The sequence below is a fragment of the Mauremys mutica genome, chromosome 5 (assembly GCF_020497125.1).
Source record: "Mauremys mutica isolate MM-2020 ecotype Southern chromosome 5, ASM2049712v1, whole genome shotgun sequence".
Lineage (NCBI taxonomy): Eukaryota > Metazoa > Chordata > Testudines > Geoemydidae > Mauremys > Mauremys mutica.
The window spans coordinates 134,869,326-134,889,314 of record NC_059076.1 but is presented as its reverse complement, the minus strand read 5'-3'; the positions used below and the strand labels follow the sequence as shown (position 1 = coordinate 134,889,314).

The window sequence follows — 19,989 nt, the reverse complement described above, 5'->3', positions numbered from 1 at the left end:
AGGAGGAGAGTTAGCACCATGTGAGCTCAGAGCAGACCCCTAGGGTCCATGGACTGTAGTCTGAGGCATGCCAGCGTGTAACATAGGCTTAGGAATCTGGGGCTATATCATCCTTTTCTTCTCCTGAGGTAGAGGGGGAAGCTCCCCATTTCCTGTGGCAATGGGGACACATTGGAATGGTCTAGGAGTTGGGAAGTGCCACTTCTATGGCATTATTGCTGCTGCTTCTCCCATAGAAAACCACAGGTATTGAGCTGTAGCAGGAGATGATGTAGTGGGAATGGGGGATGGCTGCTCTGTGTGTTACTGTACCCTTCCCATCTCATAGGACTCTGACCCCTCAGCATTATCTTACTTGTGTTTTCCTGCTCCTTGTTGTGGAACTTTGGGGTTGAGGGGGAGCTGGGGATTCACTGGCAGCATTTACTTTCCTTTCAGGAGACACGTCTATAGAAGGATGTGGGAGAAACATAATTAACAGTAAAGGTACTCAAACAGTAAAGGCATTCAGAGTGAGGTGGGCTTTAAACTAGGCTTGATGGGGACAGGAGACTAAAGCCCATGGGTAAGACAAAACATGGAGACCTGGGGGAAGGGTCAGAATTTGGGGGGACCATGGGCAATCATAGTAGGGACAAAGGAGCGACAAAAGGGAATATAGAGGGGAAATCCAATGAACATCTTAGATGTCTGTGTCCTAACGCAAGAAGTATGGGGAGTAAACAGGAAGAACTAGAAATACTAGTGAGTAATCATAATTACAACACACAAGGGGCTTCACAGAAACTTGGTGGGATAATTCACCTGACTGGAATATTGGTATAGAAGGATACAGCTTGTTCAAGAAGGACAGGCAGGGGAAAAAAGGGAAGAGGTGTTGCCTTGTATGTCATAGATGTTTACACTTGCTCTGAGGTTGAGATAGAAGTGGGAGGCAGACCTACTGATTGTCTCTGGGTAAGAATAAAAGGGGTAAAAAACAAGGGGGATGTCATGGTAGAACATCTAACCAGAAAGAAGAGCTGCAAGGGAGGTTTAGGTTGGACATTAGGAAAAACTTCCTGACTGTCATGGTGGTTAAGCATGGAAACAAATTGGCTAGGGAGGTTGTGGAATCTCCATCACTGGAGATTTTTAAGAGCAGGTTAGACAAATGCCTGTCAGGGATGGTCTAGATAATACATAGTCCTGCCTCCGTGCAGAGGACTGCACTAGATGATCTACCGAGGACCCTTCCAGGGCTACATTTCTATGATTCAGTGAACTGTACCAGGGAAAGACCACACTCTGCCCAAAGTTATACCCTTGCTGCAATTGTAAAATTCTCTTTAACTGCATCCTGTTTAACACTGAATCCTCTGGCACATTACTCAATGAAGGACCATTGCATAAGTATTCTGACCTCATTAGCTGGGTGGACAGGGGAACATTTGTAACCCAGGCCACAGAGCATAGGAGAACTGTTGTCTCATTCCAAGACAAGCCAGCAACCTTTGGACGTTCAAAGAGCTAAAGGTTGCATAAAATGGTATTGAAGGGTTGTGGAATTGAAGCTTCTGCAAGAGCTGGTTGACAGCAGCTAGTCCATCCCCTGCCAGTGCAGGAGGCCTCTGCAGTATGGTCCTCAAACCCTATTAGGTTAATTCTTAGCTCATACCTCTGGGAATCATTGCAGGATGGTCACTAACATCTGTGCATATGGCTCAAGACTTCGTATCATGGAGGAAAAATCCTCTAGGATTTACCACCTTGGTTTAACTTCATCCCCACTTATCCTCAAGCTCTGCATGAAGAAAGCTGTCCCTCTGGCTGAGCTCCACTCCAGGAGCTAGTAAGAGGGGTATTTAGAGAGCAGTGCAAGGTGCTCCGCTCACCCGCTGGAGCTGGCTGAGCAAGCGGTATCCGCAGCACTCCTGAGCCTCAGGAGCAAGTTGAAGAGCCAAATGTGGGCCACCCAATTACTTTTTTTCCCTCTCTCTCTCAGATCAGAAGGTGCTGAGAAAACACACACAGGCAGGTTTTAGGAGTGTTCTAAACAGACTTGAGTCACACTCTGAGCACCTGGCATGATGTTCTTCAACTTATTTTTTTGCTATTCTGCTAGTTTGGCGCACTGTATGGAAGTGCCCTTTGGCAGACAACCTGCCCTGCCCATATGTTAGTTTTTGTTTTGTTTTTTTTAAAACAACAGGGAAGTCTTTAGACTGCATGCCAAGATGCTTGGGAGCTTGTTAAACATCTTCAACTTAACAAAAACTGAATTAAATAAGCTGCTTTCATGTGAATCAGCTTCAGATGAGTTCATTTTACCCCCGTGATGTTTGAAGGCAGTAAAACAAGTCCAATCACACGTGGTAAAAATGTGCAGTGCTTTGATGATCAAAAGCTCCATCAAGTGGCCTTTGTTTAAAAAAAAGAAAAACAGTCTGGAGCAGGGATATTTTACATTTAGCAACTTTCTGGTGATGTTTGGGAGAGCGGGGAAGGTTTGTTGGGTCAAATGCTGCTTAGCAGATGCTAGGAAATTATTAGAACCATATGCTTAGTATTGACTATTGTAGCTATCGTCACCCTTCTTCTAGGGGGATCCCAAAGCACATTACAGTCTCAGTAAAGGCATTGCTTCACTCAGCAGTGGCCTGTGGATTGCAACACGGTAGTTCTTTTTGATGCTCAGCAACATTACACAATGATATAAGGAAGCAAATGAGGAACCGTTACTTATCTGACTGAAACTGCATGGAGTGCTCAAGTAGGGAAGAAGTAATTACCCTGACTGGGACTTGTGTAAGATGCCAGGTTAGCCTTTTGCTTGCAAAAAATATCACAGTGTAAAAAGCACAAAGCAATGGCAAAGTCAGGATCCCCGGTTGCTCTCTTGTCCTAAAGACAGCAAATCAGCAGCCCAGTACCCATTGCCATGCTGATTCGTGGGAAATGAATGCCAAAAACTGTATCACCGGTATCCAGAGACTGCTTTGAGGTTTCCCATGCGAGTATTAGCTGTAGCCAACTCTGCTTATCTGAGAGCACCTATAGCCCAACGTCACGTGGAAGTGATCTGAAAGATTCTTAATGTGATCTTTAGTCATTAGAGATGGACTAGGACTGCAACCTGATATTCTGATTTCCTGTTTGTTACTGTACAGGTTTGTGACTGCTCGGGAGAGCCTTCAGATAAACAGGCGTAACTCCATTGGAAGGGAGGGGCTTTTTTACAGGAACTCTGTGTTACTATTCAGTGGGATTCCCTCCAGGACATGAGATCCCCAGCAGCGTAGGCGGAACTTGCAGGCTCCAGGTGGTGGTTGATCTGTTGTACTTGAATGCTGTAAAAATGATAGATTTGTGTGAATGTGTGATGCTGTTGTGATTTTAACATCTTGTTTTGTTGCATCAGCTGCTTTGAAAATTAAATGGAAAGCGTCTGTATTCAGAATCTCTTTTTGTAAAACAATATTTGTTCATAAAATTCTGTTGCGCATTGTGCTCTTTGTTGCTGTGTTCACCTTCCCAGCCACCCGCCTTGTTAGCTGTGCGAGTCATCTTGCTGTGACGAAGTTTGCAAGCATTTGATAAGCCTAGGAAGTGAATCATTGCAACACAATCCCACCCTGTCCCGGGACATTTTGAAGACCATGTCATCACCCAGGGGAATGTTGTTATATTTAGGTTTCACTTATTCTATGGCTTGTTTTACTGATTAGTCAGATACTACACGCTATCTCTAACTCTAGTTGCGATGAGATTCTGCGTAGCATCTGAGTAATCAGTGAAACAATCCGAAGAAAGGGTGAGCTAGTGGTTACTGGCTGGTGGTAGGGCCTGCCTGAAGCCTTTCACATCTTGTTTGTATAGCTGGAGATACCTTTAAAAATGTAGGATTTCAGTATTTAGCTTTCTCTCCCTCACATTTTTCATTGATGATGTAGACAAGGGAAGATGACGTAGGGAAGATGATGAAGGGAAGATGTAGGAAGAGACAAAGGGAATGGCTGTCTTGGATCACATTTACAAAAATATATCTTAGTTTTTTTCCGAAGAACTTAAACATTTATGTTTATTTTTCCATGAAGTTTAAAAACTTTAAGTGCTACTCTTGATGTATTGTGTTGAGGTCCTTTGTCTCTATAGTATCTAATGTTCATTAGTAGAATACTTAAAACTAGAAAAGCACTTTACAAAAATGGGTCATTGTTATACCTATTTGGTGAGTGGGGGAAACTGAGGCACAGAAGTGAAGTAGCTTGCCCAAGGTGACACAGTGTGTCAATGGCCCAGTCTGGTGCCCTATTCACTATGTTAATAGGAATTGTATGTATGCATTGACGGAGCAGGTTCTCAGCCTGGGAGCGTCAAACACGTGTCAGGGGATTGCAGTGCCCCTGCCTTTCTGATAATGTTAAATGGGGGTAGAGGATGGCTAGATGGAAGTAGGGGGACCTCAGGGGTAGGGAGGGTGCTGACATGGAAAAGGGGGTCCTGGTCTAGAGAAAATGGGGATTCACTGTAGGTTCCCTAGACGGAGGGCCCTGTGCTGCTCCCCCTTTGTAGACCCTGGCATGGGGGGAGTGCTGAGGCAGGCCTGGAGCTAGGGAGGCAGGACGGGTGGCATGCTTGTAGCTTCACTTCTATGAGGAGTCTAGGCTGCAGAGCAAGTGACATGCCATCCTGGTAAGCCTGCCTTTTTAGGCCCTCAGGGGTCCAGAATCTGGGCAGGACGAAGGTGGCTTAAAGCTGTGCCACCCTCCTTCCCCCCTCCTTCTGGGCTGCATCGCTCAGGTGACACAGCACACAATCTAGCCTGAGGTCTCCATGCTGCCTCCAAATAGGCTGGTTTTGAGGTGATGTTGGGGTGAGTTGGGCTCAGGGCCATAGGATCTACAAGTGTACAAATCCAGTGGCCTGAAAAGCATGCGTGGGGGACGTGGGAAGGCAGCGGGAGCCGCTGCTCCAGCCAATAGGGGCATACGCTCATATCATCATCCTAATTATCCTTCCTTGTCTGTTTGTTTCATCCGCCTATTGTGTCTTGTCATTAAACAAGACTAAGCTCTTCGTGACAAGGACTGCCTTTTTGCTGCAAACTTGTGCAGCGCCTGGCACAAAGGGGCCATAATCCCTGGTTGGGGCCTCTAGGGGTTAATGTAATACAAATACAATTGATTTGCATTCCCTTCTGTCCCCATAACATCTGCTTAGCACCCCGCACAAAGCCCGATTGCTTGGGCATTGTGTGGGGAGGCTGACTTTCACCGAAGATTAGAATCTTAGGAAAGTCGTCTTTTGATTTAGAAATCAAGCCACCTTGTTTCTGCGTCTTGAGTCGTTGCTTTGGCATCTGTAATGGGAATCGAGCCAGTGATGCATGAAGCAGAACAGGTCACGCAGTGCTATCAGGAGTAAAAACTTGTTTCTTTCACTTAAATAAGTGGATATGACTACAGAGAGGGAGCTGATGTGAGTAATAATACCTTGCACTTGTATGTATCACCTTGCATCTGAGGATCTCAAAGTACTTTACAAAGCTGTAAGAGTTATTAAAGTTTGGAGATGGGACACTTGCTGGTGATAAGATATCTGTGGGGCAAGGCAGGAATGAAACCCTGGAACGCAGTCCCTTGCTGTACGTGCTAGGCAGTGCTGCTTTCAAGTAAGGAGGTGCTACTTTTTATTCTCCCTGCAGTATAACAGCATTTTAATGTTTAATTATGTTTAATTATGCTCATGTAACTATTTGCAGTGTATGTATTTATTGCCCACAATGAAATGCTAAGTACAGAGGTGTGAGTATTGACAATGGAGAGTAAAGAACCAAAGTTGAATAAACAAAGTCTGATGTCAAGGATGAAGATGGTGAAATGACACTGGTGTTGGAGGTGGTGGTGTTACAATTGGAATTCAACACAAATGTGTAAGGTTGCAATAGTTAGATATGTAGGAATTTCATAACAGCAGCAAACCCTTGTTTCAGATTGATGTGGCGTACTTGAGTTTTATGTATTACTTATTCTGCCTTCAGTGAAATGGTGCTTGTACTTAACCTGCGCTGGTGTAAACAGTAGTGCTGAAAAGCATCGTGAATGGTCTCAACAATTTAGCTGCCAGCCTGGGAGCTTGGGAAAGGGGCAGGGGAGGGGTGGGAATCAGGATGATATTTCAGTTGGGCGAATATAGTTTTGAGAGCGCTGACATCATGTTTCAGAGCAACAGGCAGCAATGCTTAATGCACTTGCTGTTAGAGGACTAATTAGAGTGTACAAGAGGGAGAAATTACAAAATGCTTGTTTATTGTTCCGGGAGACAGGATGACTGCAATTAAGATGCGGGAGGTACTGGCGATAGGCAGTTTTGCAGCAAACAGTACAATCCTCCTGCCACTCTGCCGGCTACTTCAAGCGTATTTTTTATCTGTTTAAAAGCACACACTGTTCTGTGCCGGGCAGTGTATACCCAACGGACAGCCTGAATTTTCAGAAAGGGGGGGCAGCCTGAAGATGTTTATTATCCTTCCAAACACTTCCTTGCCCTTACTTGGTTTAAAAAAAAAATGTACATTAGAGAAGATAATTGAATACTTTCTCACTACAGTTAATTAGATAAAGGTTACTCATTAGGGCCTGGCTTGTTATGCGTTTGCTTGATTCGAGTAGTACTAGGCTACTTAATGAGATAATGGCCACACTGTGCATAATCTTTACATCTGCTAAATATGTTGTCATTCCTGCTTCTGTTGTGTGAACCTTCTGTCTATGGATTCCATTAGCTCTGCTTTCAGATAACAATCTGGGTTTTTTGGCAGGGCGGGGGGAGAATAGCCTGTTGAAAAATGGATTTTCAATCCATTTATCTAAGATTGTTTTGGATTGTTTGGAGAGGAGGAAGCATGCTTCTGGGTATTGTGTAATCCTTTTTTATTCTTTAAGGGCTACTGAGACAGCACACACTCCCATATGTGTCGGTATATTATATGGATACAAATTATACATATATTATTATACATACTTGCACGTTTGTGTGCGTAGTTATAGATTTCCTAGATTAAGGCCAGCAAGGGCCATTATGATTATCTAGGCTGACTTGCATAACGCAGGTCATAGAATTTCCCCTAGTAATTCCTGCATCAAGACAATCACTTCTGGCTGAGCTAGAGCGTATCGTTTTAGAAAGACATCTTGCCGTGATTTAAAGACTTCAAATGATGGCGAATCCACGGCAGCCTCAGAGGACCTGTTCCAATGGTTAATTACCGTTACTAGTTATTATTTAGCAACTTGGTGTCCTAATCATGAGCCAAGACCCCACTGTGCAAGGTGCTGTACAAACACAGAACGAAGACAAACAAAAAATGGTCCCTGCCCCAAAGAACTTACAATCTGAATGTAAACCAAGAGACAGCAGATTAATACAGACCGGCCGGGGAGCTCAGGTAAACAGTGATACAATACAGGTCATATTCCTAGTCTGAATTTGTCTAGTTTCAGCTTTCAGCCACTTGCTATGCCTCTGTCTGCTTGGTTAAAGAATCCTCTGCTATCAGAAATCTTCACACCATGTAGGTATTTTTGGACCAAAGCATCTCTTAAGTAGTATATACAATGTATGCGTGTGTGGTGTCCTTACCAGTATTGATGATGTCTTAGATCATTAAAATTACTTAAATGTAAGGTCCTTCTTTTTGTCTTATGCGTACCGTGTTTATCTCTTGTTCTTCCATTGGCCTGTACAATGAAAACTGAGTTAGTCTGTTTCATTTTGCTGTTCCACACAAACCCAGTGCTGGTGTCTAGGTTTCCAGTGCAGGATTAACCTTTAAATCCTGTTTCATTGAAATTAAAAAATACTCTGTGCAACTGACTGTGTTAAATTTGTCCTTTTGCGCTTGAGGGAGTCTGTGGGTCAGGAGGGATTTTTTTCCCCTGCTGGTTGGATATAGCTTTTGTTACTTTTAGCACCTCAACAGGTACCTTTCGTAAGCGCTAAAACGTTCATTTGAGAATAGTGTCTAAAAAACCAAACCCGCACAAATGAGCCTGGGAATAGTATGTGGACACACAACTGAGAATGTGTCCCATTTGTCCATTATTACAGCACGGTAGCATGCAGGTACTTCAGCATGAAGCTCGTACTTGTGGCTTGTGCATATTCTACAGTCTACTTTAGGTGAGTTAAGGACATTGTGGCAGCGTTGGCTCAGAATTGCCTTGTTTGCTTTTTTTTAAATTTTGTTTGACCCTTGGTGATATTCCTGCCAAGTTTGCTTACTTACCCCTCAGGGTCCTAGAGAAACCAAGGCCATATCAGGAGAGTGCCACATTCCGAGAAAACAGTGAGGAAGCAGTTATGGACTACCGTAATCCTCTGGGCTCACAGCTGGAATATAATTGTCTCACTTGCGTACCGCAGGATTTTGCTGGCAGAACTCTAATAAGATGAGAGGAAGTTTATAAAACGGATAGATCTGTAGGCTTGTTCTGCACTGTAGCTGTGGCTGCTGAATTTGGAGCACAGAAGACTAGTATCGGTTTTTGCTGGGGTGGACTTCTGTGTGAATAAGTTGGCAGTGCAGAGAGTATGGATGCCGGGGGTTGTCTTGCATGTGGAGGAGGGCATAACTTAGAGAAACCTGTTATATTTTCTTTTTAAGGGAAATGCTGCTGGAGCAAACCTTAACCAAACAGTCAGTCCTGATTTATACACAGAGTTTTATACCAGTATAACTATTTTCAGTTAGGGGTGTGACCTTTTTTAACCTAAATAGCTATACCAGAGCAACTTCTTGAGTGGATGCAGTTAAAAGGCCTTTTTTACTGGTTTGTCTTACTTCCCTTCCCTTATGTGAATAAGCTCTACTGGTAAGAGCATCTTTATACTGATGTAACTGTCCACATTAGGTGTGTTGTACCGCTTTAACTATACCAATATAGTTAGTGATACATCTTTTTGTGTGTAGAGAAGGCCTAAAGATTTGTCTCCACTGTGAGGTAGACACACACTATAGCAACGAAGGGGTTCTTCCACTACTATAGTAACTCCACCTCCATAAGCGACAGTAAGTAGGTCAAGGAAAGAATGCTTCCCTTGATCTAGCTGTGTCTACACAGGGGATTGGGTTGGCATGTCTGTGGCACTCAGCGGTGCGGATTTCTCACACTTCTGAGTGCCATAGCTAAATGGACCTACATTTCAAGTATAGACAGGGCATAAGAGTGGGTAAGAATTTGAATGATAAGAAAAATGAGAAGCCCAAGATATGTTCAGCTTGTGCGTTCATTCTGGAAATGTGTATTAGCCTGATTTCTATAAAATGTCTGGGTATGACTTCAGTAAAACGCTGTGGTTATTTATAAGGGTGTGGGAGGAAAGGGTTTCCAAGGCAAAAGGCTTAAACTCATGGGCCTCTACCAATCCTTGGGCCACATGCTGACGTCTGCACTCAGGTAGAACTTCCGCTGGAGGAATGTTGAGCACCAAGTGCTCAGTGGGAGTCTGCTTGAGGAGAACAGAGTATGGACTTCAGAATTCGATTGTAAGCTCCTCAGGACAGGGCGAGTCTTTTTGTTCTTTGCTTCTACAGCACCCAGCACAATGGGATCCTGGTCCATGACTGGGGCTCCTAGGTGCTACACGGCTACCAACCACATCATGGGAATGTGGCTTGCCTAGGATTAAACGTGTTGTGCTGTACCGTGCTCAGTTTGTAATGATTATTTATTTGGCAGGCCCCATTATGCTGGACACTGTACAAAAAGAATAGAAGATAGTCCCTGCCCTGAAGATCTTGTATTCTAAAAGAGAAGACCGAGAAACAGAAATAGACAAGTAATTATTAATAGCTATATTAATTATTTATAGTGGGACCAAAGTAAACTAGTTGCCTCTCAAACAAATAAGACTTTTCCCCTGCCCAGGACGCTTACAACCTAAGATCCTGATCCTGCCACTGGATCTACTTCTTGGACTTTTCCTTGTGCATGATGTCCCGCTGGAAGTGAAGAAGGCTCTGCACAGGTGCAAGGGTCCACTCAAATGGAACCAGTTGCAGGATCAGTGGCTTAACTGAGACGACCACCAGAGATAAACGTGCAGGGAGTCAATAGGCGCCGAAGAGAGCAAGCATTGCAGTTACAAGCCAATGAGTTTGCTTTGGTGTCTCTGGGCCTGTCTCGGTGATGGATTTATTTTTGCAGACATGTGCTGGTACTTCTTGGAAGCAGGATCATGGCTTGTTTAACTCTGCAAAGGAGGAATAGAGAAGAGGGCAAGCGGCGAGGGGAGATGAATGAAAGTAGGTGGAGTGGGTGAGGGAGTCCGGAGTGGAGAAACAGGCTGAGGAAGGCGAGCAGGAGGTAATTAAAAACAGAATGGAGGCAGCAGTGGGTAGATGATGAGGCTAAGGCAGAAGTGGGGAGATGGTGAAACTAAAGGCTCTGTCTTCCCTGCAGAAAAGTTGGGTGTTTTTACAGCAGGATAAAAATCCTAGTGGAGACAAGGCACTGCAGTTTGACTGTAAGGTGGCTGGGGGAGGTCAGCACCATACTTGCCTAGTTTACCTTGCGGTCAAACTACAGATGCCTTGTCTCCACTGGGATTTTATCACAGGCTGGCTAATGTGCACTAGTTCTTCCATGGAAACCCCCCTCCCCATATTTTTTTTTGCAGTCAAGACAAAACCTAAAAGCCCATATCTTGCGAACTTCTTTCTGTGTTGGAGTGAAGGGTGACACTTACACATTGGCTTGGGTGCTGTCTTGCTGCCTGGCAAATACTGAAGGTATTATCTCTAATACACTCAGGTTTCATGCACTTCTCTTACTTATGAGCCCGACACACTGTATTAATTGACAGTGAAATAATGTGCAGTGCGGAATTACAGATTTTATATAGTATCTTCATTTCACTGCATATCGTGATTTAGAAGCGTAGGCTCCTATTACTTTGTCTTCCTCTCTGTAAGTTGTATAGTAAAATTTGAACTAGCTAAATAATGGTGGTTTCTAAATTGTACATGGCATATGAAATACCCTGTTATTGTCTCATGTGTCTAGACAGATCTTATATTCCAAAATTAAAATGCTGAACAGAAAGGGAACGCACATGTTCTTTAAGTTTTTGGTGGCGTGAGAACATCCTCTGTATTAAGTTCAGAATGCTGCACTGGAGATCTGAGACAGTAGTTCCTGTTTAAAGCTTACAGTATTGTAGATGGTAGAGGGGACTATTGCATATCTAGGCCTTTATAACGCTCATCAATACGGTATCTGACAGTTCCCAAGGCTTGGCATGGAGAAGATGATTGTTTGAAGAATTTTTAAAACTCATGTTGGATGCATTAAATCCTAAAATACATCACCATATTTTACCTGAGTAAAATAAAATACTCAGTTTTAATTATAGTATAACCTTTAGTAACAGGCATTACTTTGCACTTCGTGCTTTACAAACAGTAATTAAGCTTCAAACTACTTCTGTGAGACTGGTATATCCCTAGTTTGCAGATGGATAAACTGCAGGACAGGGAAGTGATATAATTTTCACACAATGATCCAGTGGCAGAGCTCTGTGGATTGAACCCAAGGATCCTGGCTCCCTGTTCCTTTTGTAGTTCAAAGAAACTAGGGCTGTGGATTAATCGCAGTTAGCTAACGCAATTAACTCAGAAAAATTAATCGCACTGCTGAACAATAGAATACCAATTGAAATTTATTAAATATTTTGGATGTTTTTCTGCATTTTCAAATATATTGATTTCAGTTACAACCCAGAATACGAAGTGTACTGTGCTCACTGTATTTTATTACTTTTTATTACAAATATTTGCACTCTAAAAGTGATAAAAGTACCTCATAAAATTACTGTAGTGTAATCTCTTTATCGTGAAAGTGCAATTTACAAATGTAGATTTTTTTTGTTACATAACTCCACTCAAAAACAAAACAATGTAAAATTTTAGAGCCTAGAAGTCCACTCAGTCCTACTTCTTGTTCAGCCAATTGCTAAGACAAAACACGTTTGTTTACATTTACGGGAGATAATGCTGCCCGCTTCTTATTTACAATGTCACCTGAAAGTGAGAACAGGTGTTTGCATAGCACTTTTGTAGCCGGCATTGCAAGCTATTCATGTGCCAGATATGCTAAACATTCATGTGCCCCTTCATGCTTCGACCCCCAGCAGAGGACATGCTTCCATGCTGATGACGCTCATTAAAAAAATGTGTTAATTAAATTTGTGACTGAGCTCCTTGGGGGAGAATTGTATGTCTCCTGCTTTGTTTTACCCATGTTTGGCCATATATTTCATGTTATAGCATGCCATATATAACGTTATCGATGATGACCTAGCACATGTTGTTCGTCTTAAGAACACTTTCACTGCAGATTTGACAAAACGCAAAGAAGGTACCAGTGTGAGATTTCTAAAGATAGCTACAGCACTTGCCCCAAGATTTAAGAATCTGAAGTGCCTTCCAAAATCTGAGAGGGACGAGGTGTGGAGCATGCTTTCAGAAGTCTTAAAAGAGCAACACTACGATGCGTAAACTGCAGAACCCGAACCACCACCACTAAAAAAAACCCAACAAAAAACCCCCCAACCTTCTGCTGATGGCAGCTGATTCAGATGATGAAAATAAACATAGAATCATAGAAGATTAGGGTTTGGAGAGGCCTCAGGAGGTCATCTAGTCCAACCCCCTGCTCAAAGCAGGACCAACACCAACTAAATAAGGTGTAGATCCATAGTGCTTTGGATCATTATCGAGCAGAACCCGTCATCAGCATGGACAAATGTCCCCTGGAATGGTGGTTGAAGTGTGAAGGGACATAGGAAATGTTAGTGCATCTGGCACGTAAATATCTTGCCACGCTGGCTACAACAGTGCCATGAGAATGCCTTTTCTCACTTACAGGTGACATTGTAAGCAGGAAGTGGGCAGCATTATCTCCTGCAACTGTAAACAAACTTGTTTGTCTGAGCGATTGGCTGAACATGAAGTAGGACTGAGTGAACTTGTAGGCTCTAAAGTTTTACATTGTTTTATTTTTGAGTGCAGTTATTTTTTGTACATAATTCTATATTTGAAAGTTCAACTTTCATGATAAAGAGATTGCACTACAGTACTTGTAATAGGGGAACTGAAAAATACTATTTCTTTTGTTTTTTTACCATGCAAATAATTGTAATAAAAATAAATGTAAATTGAGCACTGTACACTTTGTATTCTGTGTTGTAATTGAGATCAATATATTGGAAAATATAGAAGACATCCAAAATATTTAAATAAATGGCATTCTATTATTGTTTAACAGCACGATTAATCACACAATTAATTTTTTTAATCTCTTGACAGCCCTAAAAGAAACCAAGAGTGTCTGACTTCTTACCTTGAGCAGTTTAAGATTCTTGAATTTGTTTGTTTGGAATTGGTAGGAATGGATCCTTGATTGATTTTCCAGGCCACTGGTACATATTGGAACATCAGGAATTGAGAAATCTCCTAGACACCTTCTATCTGGAGGTGGGTGAGAAAGAAACGGGATATGGGTGAGGGGTTGGTGTTGGGGGAAAGGGGAGACACGCCATGGTAGGAAGCCTAGTCCCCCTATTACTTACAAATAGTGAGAAAGTGGAGGGTGCTGTTATGTTTACCCAGTGCTGTCTCTAGACCCTCTTTACAGGGTGTACATGTGCTTCATCTTTCATATCAGCCGCTGGCTCGTAAGTGCCTAAAACCTGAAGCTGCAACCCACCCCCAGCTGCTGAAAGAAAGGAGTTTTGTGTCTTTTCCCTGCTCAGGATCCTGTATGCGAAACAGAGGAAAGAGTTTTCTGCTACTCCTTCAGCCTCCGATGTTCAGATCCAACTTCCCCTGGATTACTCCAGTGCACGCCCCTGCTGGCCCATAGCTCGCAACACTGCCCAAAAGGTTCTAGATAACAGCAATGAAATTGACTAGAGTCTTGTTAATTAAACACTGCTGCTTGGAAATGTGTCCGCACCATGAAGACCAAGTCTGCGCTACAATCTTTTTCTGGCATACTGATGTTGGTCAGGGGTGTGAAGAGGTGTGATTTGTGACAGACCCAACAGTACTGGGAAAAGCCTTTAGTGTAGGTGCAGATATACTGGTAATACTTTCCTTTTGCTGTTATAGCTTATTACGCGTAGGGGGACTGGATTGAACTATACTGGCACAAGCACTGTTTTGATGGTATAAGCTGTGTCCACACTAGGGTGACCAGATATCCTGATTTTATAGGGACAGTCACTATAGTTGGGGCTTTTTCTTATATAGACACCTATTACTCCCCACCCCCTGTCCCGATTTTTCACACTTGCCATCTGGTCACCCTAGCCCACACTAGGAGTGCTTTGATGGTATGGAATAGCTATGCTGGCAAAGGCTGCCAAGTATAGACCTGGGCTGAAGTTGCACCAGTTTAAAACCAGTTTCTAAACTGATTTAAAATGGCAGTTTTAAGAAGTAGCATCTGGATGCTGGATGGATGCAGTTTTGCTATTTATACTGCCATTTACATGACTGCTGAACTTGGACCATCGTCTGTCTCCTCCATATCTGATCCCTGCGTACCTCACAGAGGTGAAGTTCAGTTAATATGTGCAAAGTGCTTTGAGGTCCTCACAGGAATGGTACCTCAGAAGTGAAGAGTAGTGTGGTTGTTTTGTGATCATTAATGCATTTAGTCACATTTCTTAACAATGCAATAATCAAATAGCTCTCTAATGAGCAAACCCTAGATTCTCCTCCCCACCCCCACTTTTGGTTCAGCTATTGGTTTGATAGCCGGTCTTCCTCCTTTGAGCTAAGTCCCATTTACCTAGTATCATATTTATATGATCTAAAGCTTATGCTTTGTGGTTGCCACAGAAGCAGAATAAAGTTACATTACTTCTTTGAACAGCTAGTTATCACAGGGTGTGTGTTTTTGCTTTACCACAAAATTGCCACCTCAGTAGGTTATATAAAGAGACAGGAGGTCAGAAATCCTATGAATTTGCTGGAAATTGTTACATGGTTACAATGTAGAGGGTGGAGACTGCAGAAGGCTCAACTATTGATGCTCCAGAGTCGAGACCAGAAACTCTTACATCCTTCGTTGCCCTTTCTGTGGTTCCCATTTGAAAGGACTTGTTCTAGTTCATAGGTTGACTTTCTTTTCTGCTAGTCATATATCTAGAGACTCCCTCAAATTTGCTTCTGTGCTGAGAGAAGGAACCCTCCTGAAGCGTGGAGAGTTGTTGGCTTAGTTCCTTGAACCTGTTCATTTGCTTTTCCTTAGATTCCTTAGAAAGAGAGCTTGGACGGCATGCAAAGTTGTGAAACATCTTCAGACAGCACTGATGATCCTCTTAGTAGTGGTCTACGGAGAAAACGACAGCCTCGAATAGTAGTTATTGGTGCTGGCCTTGCGGGCCTGTCAGCTACAAAATCTCTCCTGGAAAACGGTTTCACGGATGTAACAATCCTTGAGGCGTCTGACCGAATTGGAGGCAGAGTGCAAAGCGTCAAACTTGGTAAGGAAAATGTTGTTGTACTGTTGTATCGGACTCTCGTGTCTCGCACTTCTGGCAAGGGTTTGTATTATTACAAGGGTTAATTTGTTAGATAGCCTCTTAAAGCCATTTCCTGGTCATTTGTACCTGCAAATGGATATTTTACCCTGCAATTACCAGGCTTCTGGGTGCGGTGGGTTATTGTTCATGTGAGGGGCACAGAGCTTCCCAAGCACTCAGAGCTTTAGATGAAAGGCTCTGCAGAAATGTAAAGTATTTTTGTGAAGTTAAGGTGTTGGTGATCATTTGGCTTTATAAAGAGAGTTCAGCGTGGCTGAGGGTGGGGAAGGGTATTTTTCTCCAGTAACTTGAGTGCGTGAACTAGGAATATTTCTCCTGTGGCATCCAACCTTTGCTCTTGGCTAAGAACATTCAGTAATCTGCTGACCACAGAACGTAGCTATCTTGGGGTACATACACTGCAGCAGGGAGTGAGTTTCCCAGGGTGAGTAGACAGACACGCTACCTGTCCTTGTAACCTGTCCTTTAAATTGGCATCTGTACCCAATGACTGGAAGTTAGCTAATGTAACACCAATATTTAAAAAGGGCTCTAGAGGTGATCCCGGCAATTACAGACCGGTAAGTCTAACGTCGGTACCGGGCAAATTAGTCGAAACAATAGTTAAGAATAAAATTGTCAGACACATAGAAAAACATAAACTGTTGAGCAAAGGTCAACATGGTTTCTGTAAAGGGAAATCGTGTCTTACTAATTTATTAGAGTTCTTTGAAGGGGTCAACAAACAAGTGGACAAGGGAGATCCAGTGGACATATTGTATTTAGATTTCTAGAAAGCCTTTGACAAGGTCCCTCACCAAAAGCTCTTACGTAAATGAAGCTGTCATGGGATAAAAGGGAAGGTCCTTTCATGGACTGAGAACTGGTTAGAAGACAGGGAACAAAGGGTAGGAATTAATGGTAAATTCTCAGAATGGAGAGGGGTAACTAGTGGTGTTCCCCAAGGGTCAGTCCTCGGACCAATCCTGTTCAACTTATTCATAAATGATCTGGAGAAAGGGGTAAACAGTGAGGTGGCAAAGTTTGCAGATGATACTAAACTGCTCAAGATAGTTAAGACCAAAGCAGACTGTGACGAACTTCAAAAAGATCTCACAAAACTAAGTGATTGGGCAACAAAATGGCAAATGAAATTTAATGTGGATAAATGTAAAGTAATGCACATTGGACAAAATAACCCCAACTGTACATACAATATGATGGGGGCTAATTTAGCTACAAGTCAGGAAAAAGATCTTGGAGTCATCGTGAATAGTTCTCTGAAGACGTCCACGCAGTGTGCAGAAGTGGTCAAAAAAGCAAACAGGATGTTAGGAATCATTAAAAAAGGGATAGAGAATAAGACTGAGAATATATTATTGCCCTTATATAAATCGATGGTACGCCCACATCTCAAATACTGTGTACAGATGTGGTCTCCTCATCTCAAAAAAGATATACTGGCACTAGAAAAGGTTCAGAAAAGGGCAACTAAAATGATTAGGGGTTTGGAATGGGTCCCATATGAGGAGAGATTAAAGAGGCTAGGACTCTTCAGCTTGGAAAAGAGGAGACTAAGGGGGGATATGATAGAGGTATATAAAATCATGAGTGGTGTGGAGAAAGTGCATAAGGAAAAGTTATTTACTTATTCCCATAATACAAGAACTAGGGGGTCACCAAATGAAATTAATAGGCAGCAGGTTTAAAATAAATACAAGGAAGTTCTTCACGCAGCGCACAGTCAACTTGTGGAACTCCTTACCTGAGGAGGTTGTGAAGGCTAGGACTATAACAGCGTTTAAAAGAGAACTGGATAAATTCATGATGGTTAAGTCCATTAATGGCTATTAGCCAGGATGGGTAAAGAATGGTGTCCCTAGCCTCTGTTTGTCAGAGGATGGAGATGGATGGCAGGAGAGTGATCACTTGATCATTGCCTGTTAGGTCCACTCCCTCTGGGACACCTGGCATTGGCCACTGTCGGTAGACAAGATACTGGGCTAGGTGGACATTTGGTCTGACCCAGTACGGCCGTTCTTATGTTCTCTGCTTGAGCTAGCACGCTAAAAATAGCAGTGTGGACATTGTGGCACGAGCTAGTCACCTGAGCGCAAGACCACCTGACCCCCTGGCTCGGCACTCAGGTGGCTAGCTTGGGCTGCTGCCCAAGCCACACCATCCATGCTGCTACTTTTAGCGTGCTAGCTGGAGTAGAGCTAGTGCATGTCTGTCTACCTGGGCTGGGATGAGATGAGATTAGAATTAGTATTCCCATCCCATTAGCTAATACATGGTAAGTAATGTGAAGTAAATGCCTAGTGAAGACAAGGCAGTTTGTAGCATTAACGTTTCTCTTGGGGGAATTCTGTGCCACTGTGCATGCACAGAATGTATGTCCCCTGCAGATTTCTTTGCTTCCCTGCAGAAAAATGACTTTCTGACACTGAAGCAAAGAGTAGCCACAAGAGTGGTCATGCGATCCTCCCCAGCAGTATGTTTCGGGTGCCCAGGGCAGCCGGCAGAGAGGTAAATCACTGTGGGGTAGGGGCGGGACTGGGGAAGACCCAGCTCCCTACCTTGCTCTGAGCTCAGCAGCTAGTCCTGGCTCGTCTGGGGAGGACGGGACTTGCTCTTCCCCTGCACAGCATCTAGGGCAGGGGCAGGGGCAGACCCACCCCCAGATTTCTCCCCCCGCTGCAGGAAGCTTTGCAAACATCCCCTGCTTCCTGCACCCATCGCTCTTCAGCTGCAGGGGGAGTGATCCCTGTACAGAGAGCTGCTCCCCCATCCGCCCAACCCCCGTGCATCCAGATGCCTTCATACCCAGACCCTCCCGTCGATCCTCACCCCCCACATTCAGAACCCCCTGATAAGCCCCACTCGCCCTGCACCTGGACCCCCCTGCAGAGTCCCATTACAACTGCACCCAGAACCCCCCAACAAGCCCCTGTGCATCCAGATCCCCCCCACACCCAGATCCCCCCCACTGAGCCGCCTGCACCCAGATTACCCCACACAAAACCCTCTCAACCCACACCTGGATCCCCCCACACTAAACCCCTCCGTACTTGCATCCTGCCTGCCCACACCTGGTGCAACTGGCATGGGGTGGGGCGTGTTTCTGGGGCAGGCCCAATCCTTGTGCTGTGTCAGGATCGGGTGCAGCCTCACTGCTGAGTCCGTTTCCCAGGGGTGGGGGTGTTGCAAGGTGATCTCCCACCTTCGTGCAGCCAGTGGCCTGTGCTCCCTAATGCCAGGCTGAGCCTCCACATTTATTTAACAAATAAAATTCGCAGAATTTTAAAATCTTGTGTGCAGAATTTTTAGGTGCAAAATGCCCTCAGGAGTATAACGTGTATTCGTTGGTTGAGGTAAACCTTAGGCTCCAAATTGCCTGTCTTCCCTAGGATTTTTCCTTGTGTTAGTTACCGTGTGTTAGCTAACATGAGGTAAGAACACCCTTTTCTTCCTAGAGAAGGCAAGATCACAGAGTAACATAGTGAACAGGGAAGGCAAAATTAGGCCCTATATTAGTATTATACAAAAAAATCCACAGGGAAAATATTGACCCCTTAATATTCAAACCTTTAACACTTCCCTCCACTCACACGCATGATCAAGGATATTTTGGACACAGCCCACGGGGAGTAAATGACACATTTCCCATTCCAATCTCTGTGCCAAGTCTCGCCAGCGTTTGAAATGCCCTATTCAGACTCCAAAGTTTAGATTTGTCAAATAGCCTTTTCATTCATTTCCCTTCTGAAAGGTCACAGGCACTCATGTTTATTTACTGTGGTGAGTTTATAGAGTAAAATGCAGTAAGTGATGTAAGGCCGGGCTAAATAAAGTGAAAGAAGAGCAGATAGAGGCCGAAGTTAATGAATACAGAGAACATGGTCAAAAATTAAACTAGTTAGTTAGCATTAGGGAGGTGATTCCATAAGGCTGACTGGTAGCACAGAATGTACCTTCTTATCTAATGTAGATACACCTGTGAGTATCCCCTTTGCTTCTGTACAAGAGCAAGGCTGGCAGATTCTGGCTCATGGCCTTTCATCTCCAGATCTCCAGTCTCTTTGAAAACATTCCTCACGGTTTAAATATCCAAAGCCACATCCTTAGCTGGTATAAACTGGTTTAGGTTTGACTTCATTGGAGTCACGCCTGTGTGTACTAGCTGGTGATCAGGCCCACCGAATCTGAGGCCATATTGTTCCTGGTGGAGGGTTCTTGGCTGTTGAATTCTTTGTTACTGGTGATCAGGCGGAGCCTGAGTTTTCCTCCTATTAGGCCAGGTTGCAAGGCCTTTATACGCAGCCCCTCCTCCTCAGTGACAAAGCTAAGGGGTTACCCAGTGATCTCTTCCTTGGGGTAATGTCTTCACTGCAGAGGTAACTCAGGGTTTTA

At 43.7% G+C, this 19,989-nt stretch overlaps 1 protein-coding gene across 2 annotated transcripts in view; it reads left to right on the top strand.

Annotated features, from left to right (window-relative positions):
- SMOX (spermine oxidase) overlaps positions 1 to 19,989 on the top strand; it is a 79,999-nt gene that overhangs the window by 25,237 nt on the left and 34,773 nt on the right. The window contains exons 1-2 of one of the 2 annotated variants that reach the window (XM_045019946.1): positions 13,436 to 13,519; positions 15,303 to 15,537. In XM_045019946.1, the coding sequence (XP_044875881.1) occupies positions 15,330 to 15,537 (208 nt within the window). In that variant the 5' untranslated portion in view covers positions 13,436 to 13,519; positions 15,303 to 15,329. Of the gene's footprint in view, positions 1 to 13,435; positions 13,520 to 15,302; positions 15,538 to 19,989 lie in introns of those variants that run through there. The other variant, XM_045019945.1, reaches the window with a different exon arrangement.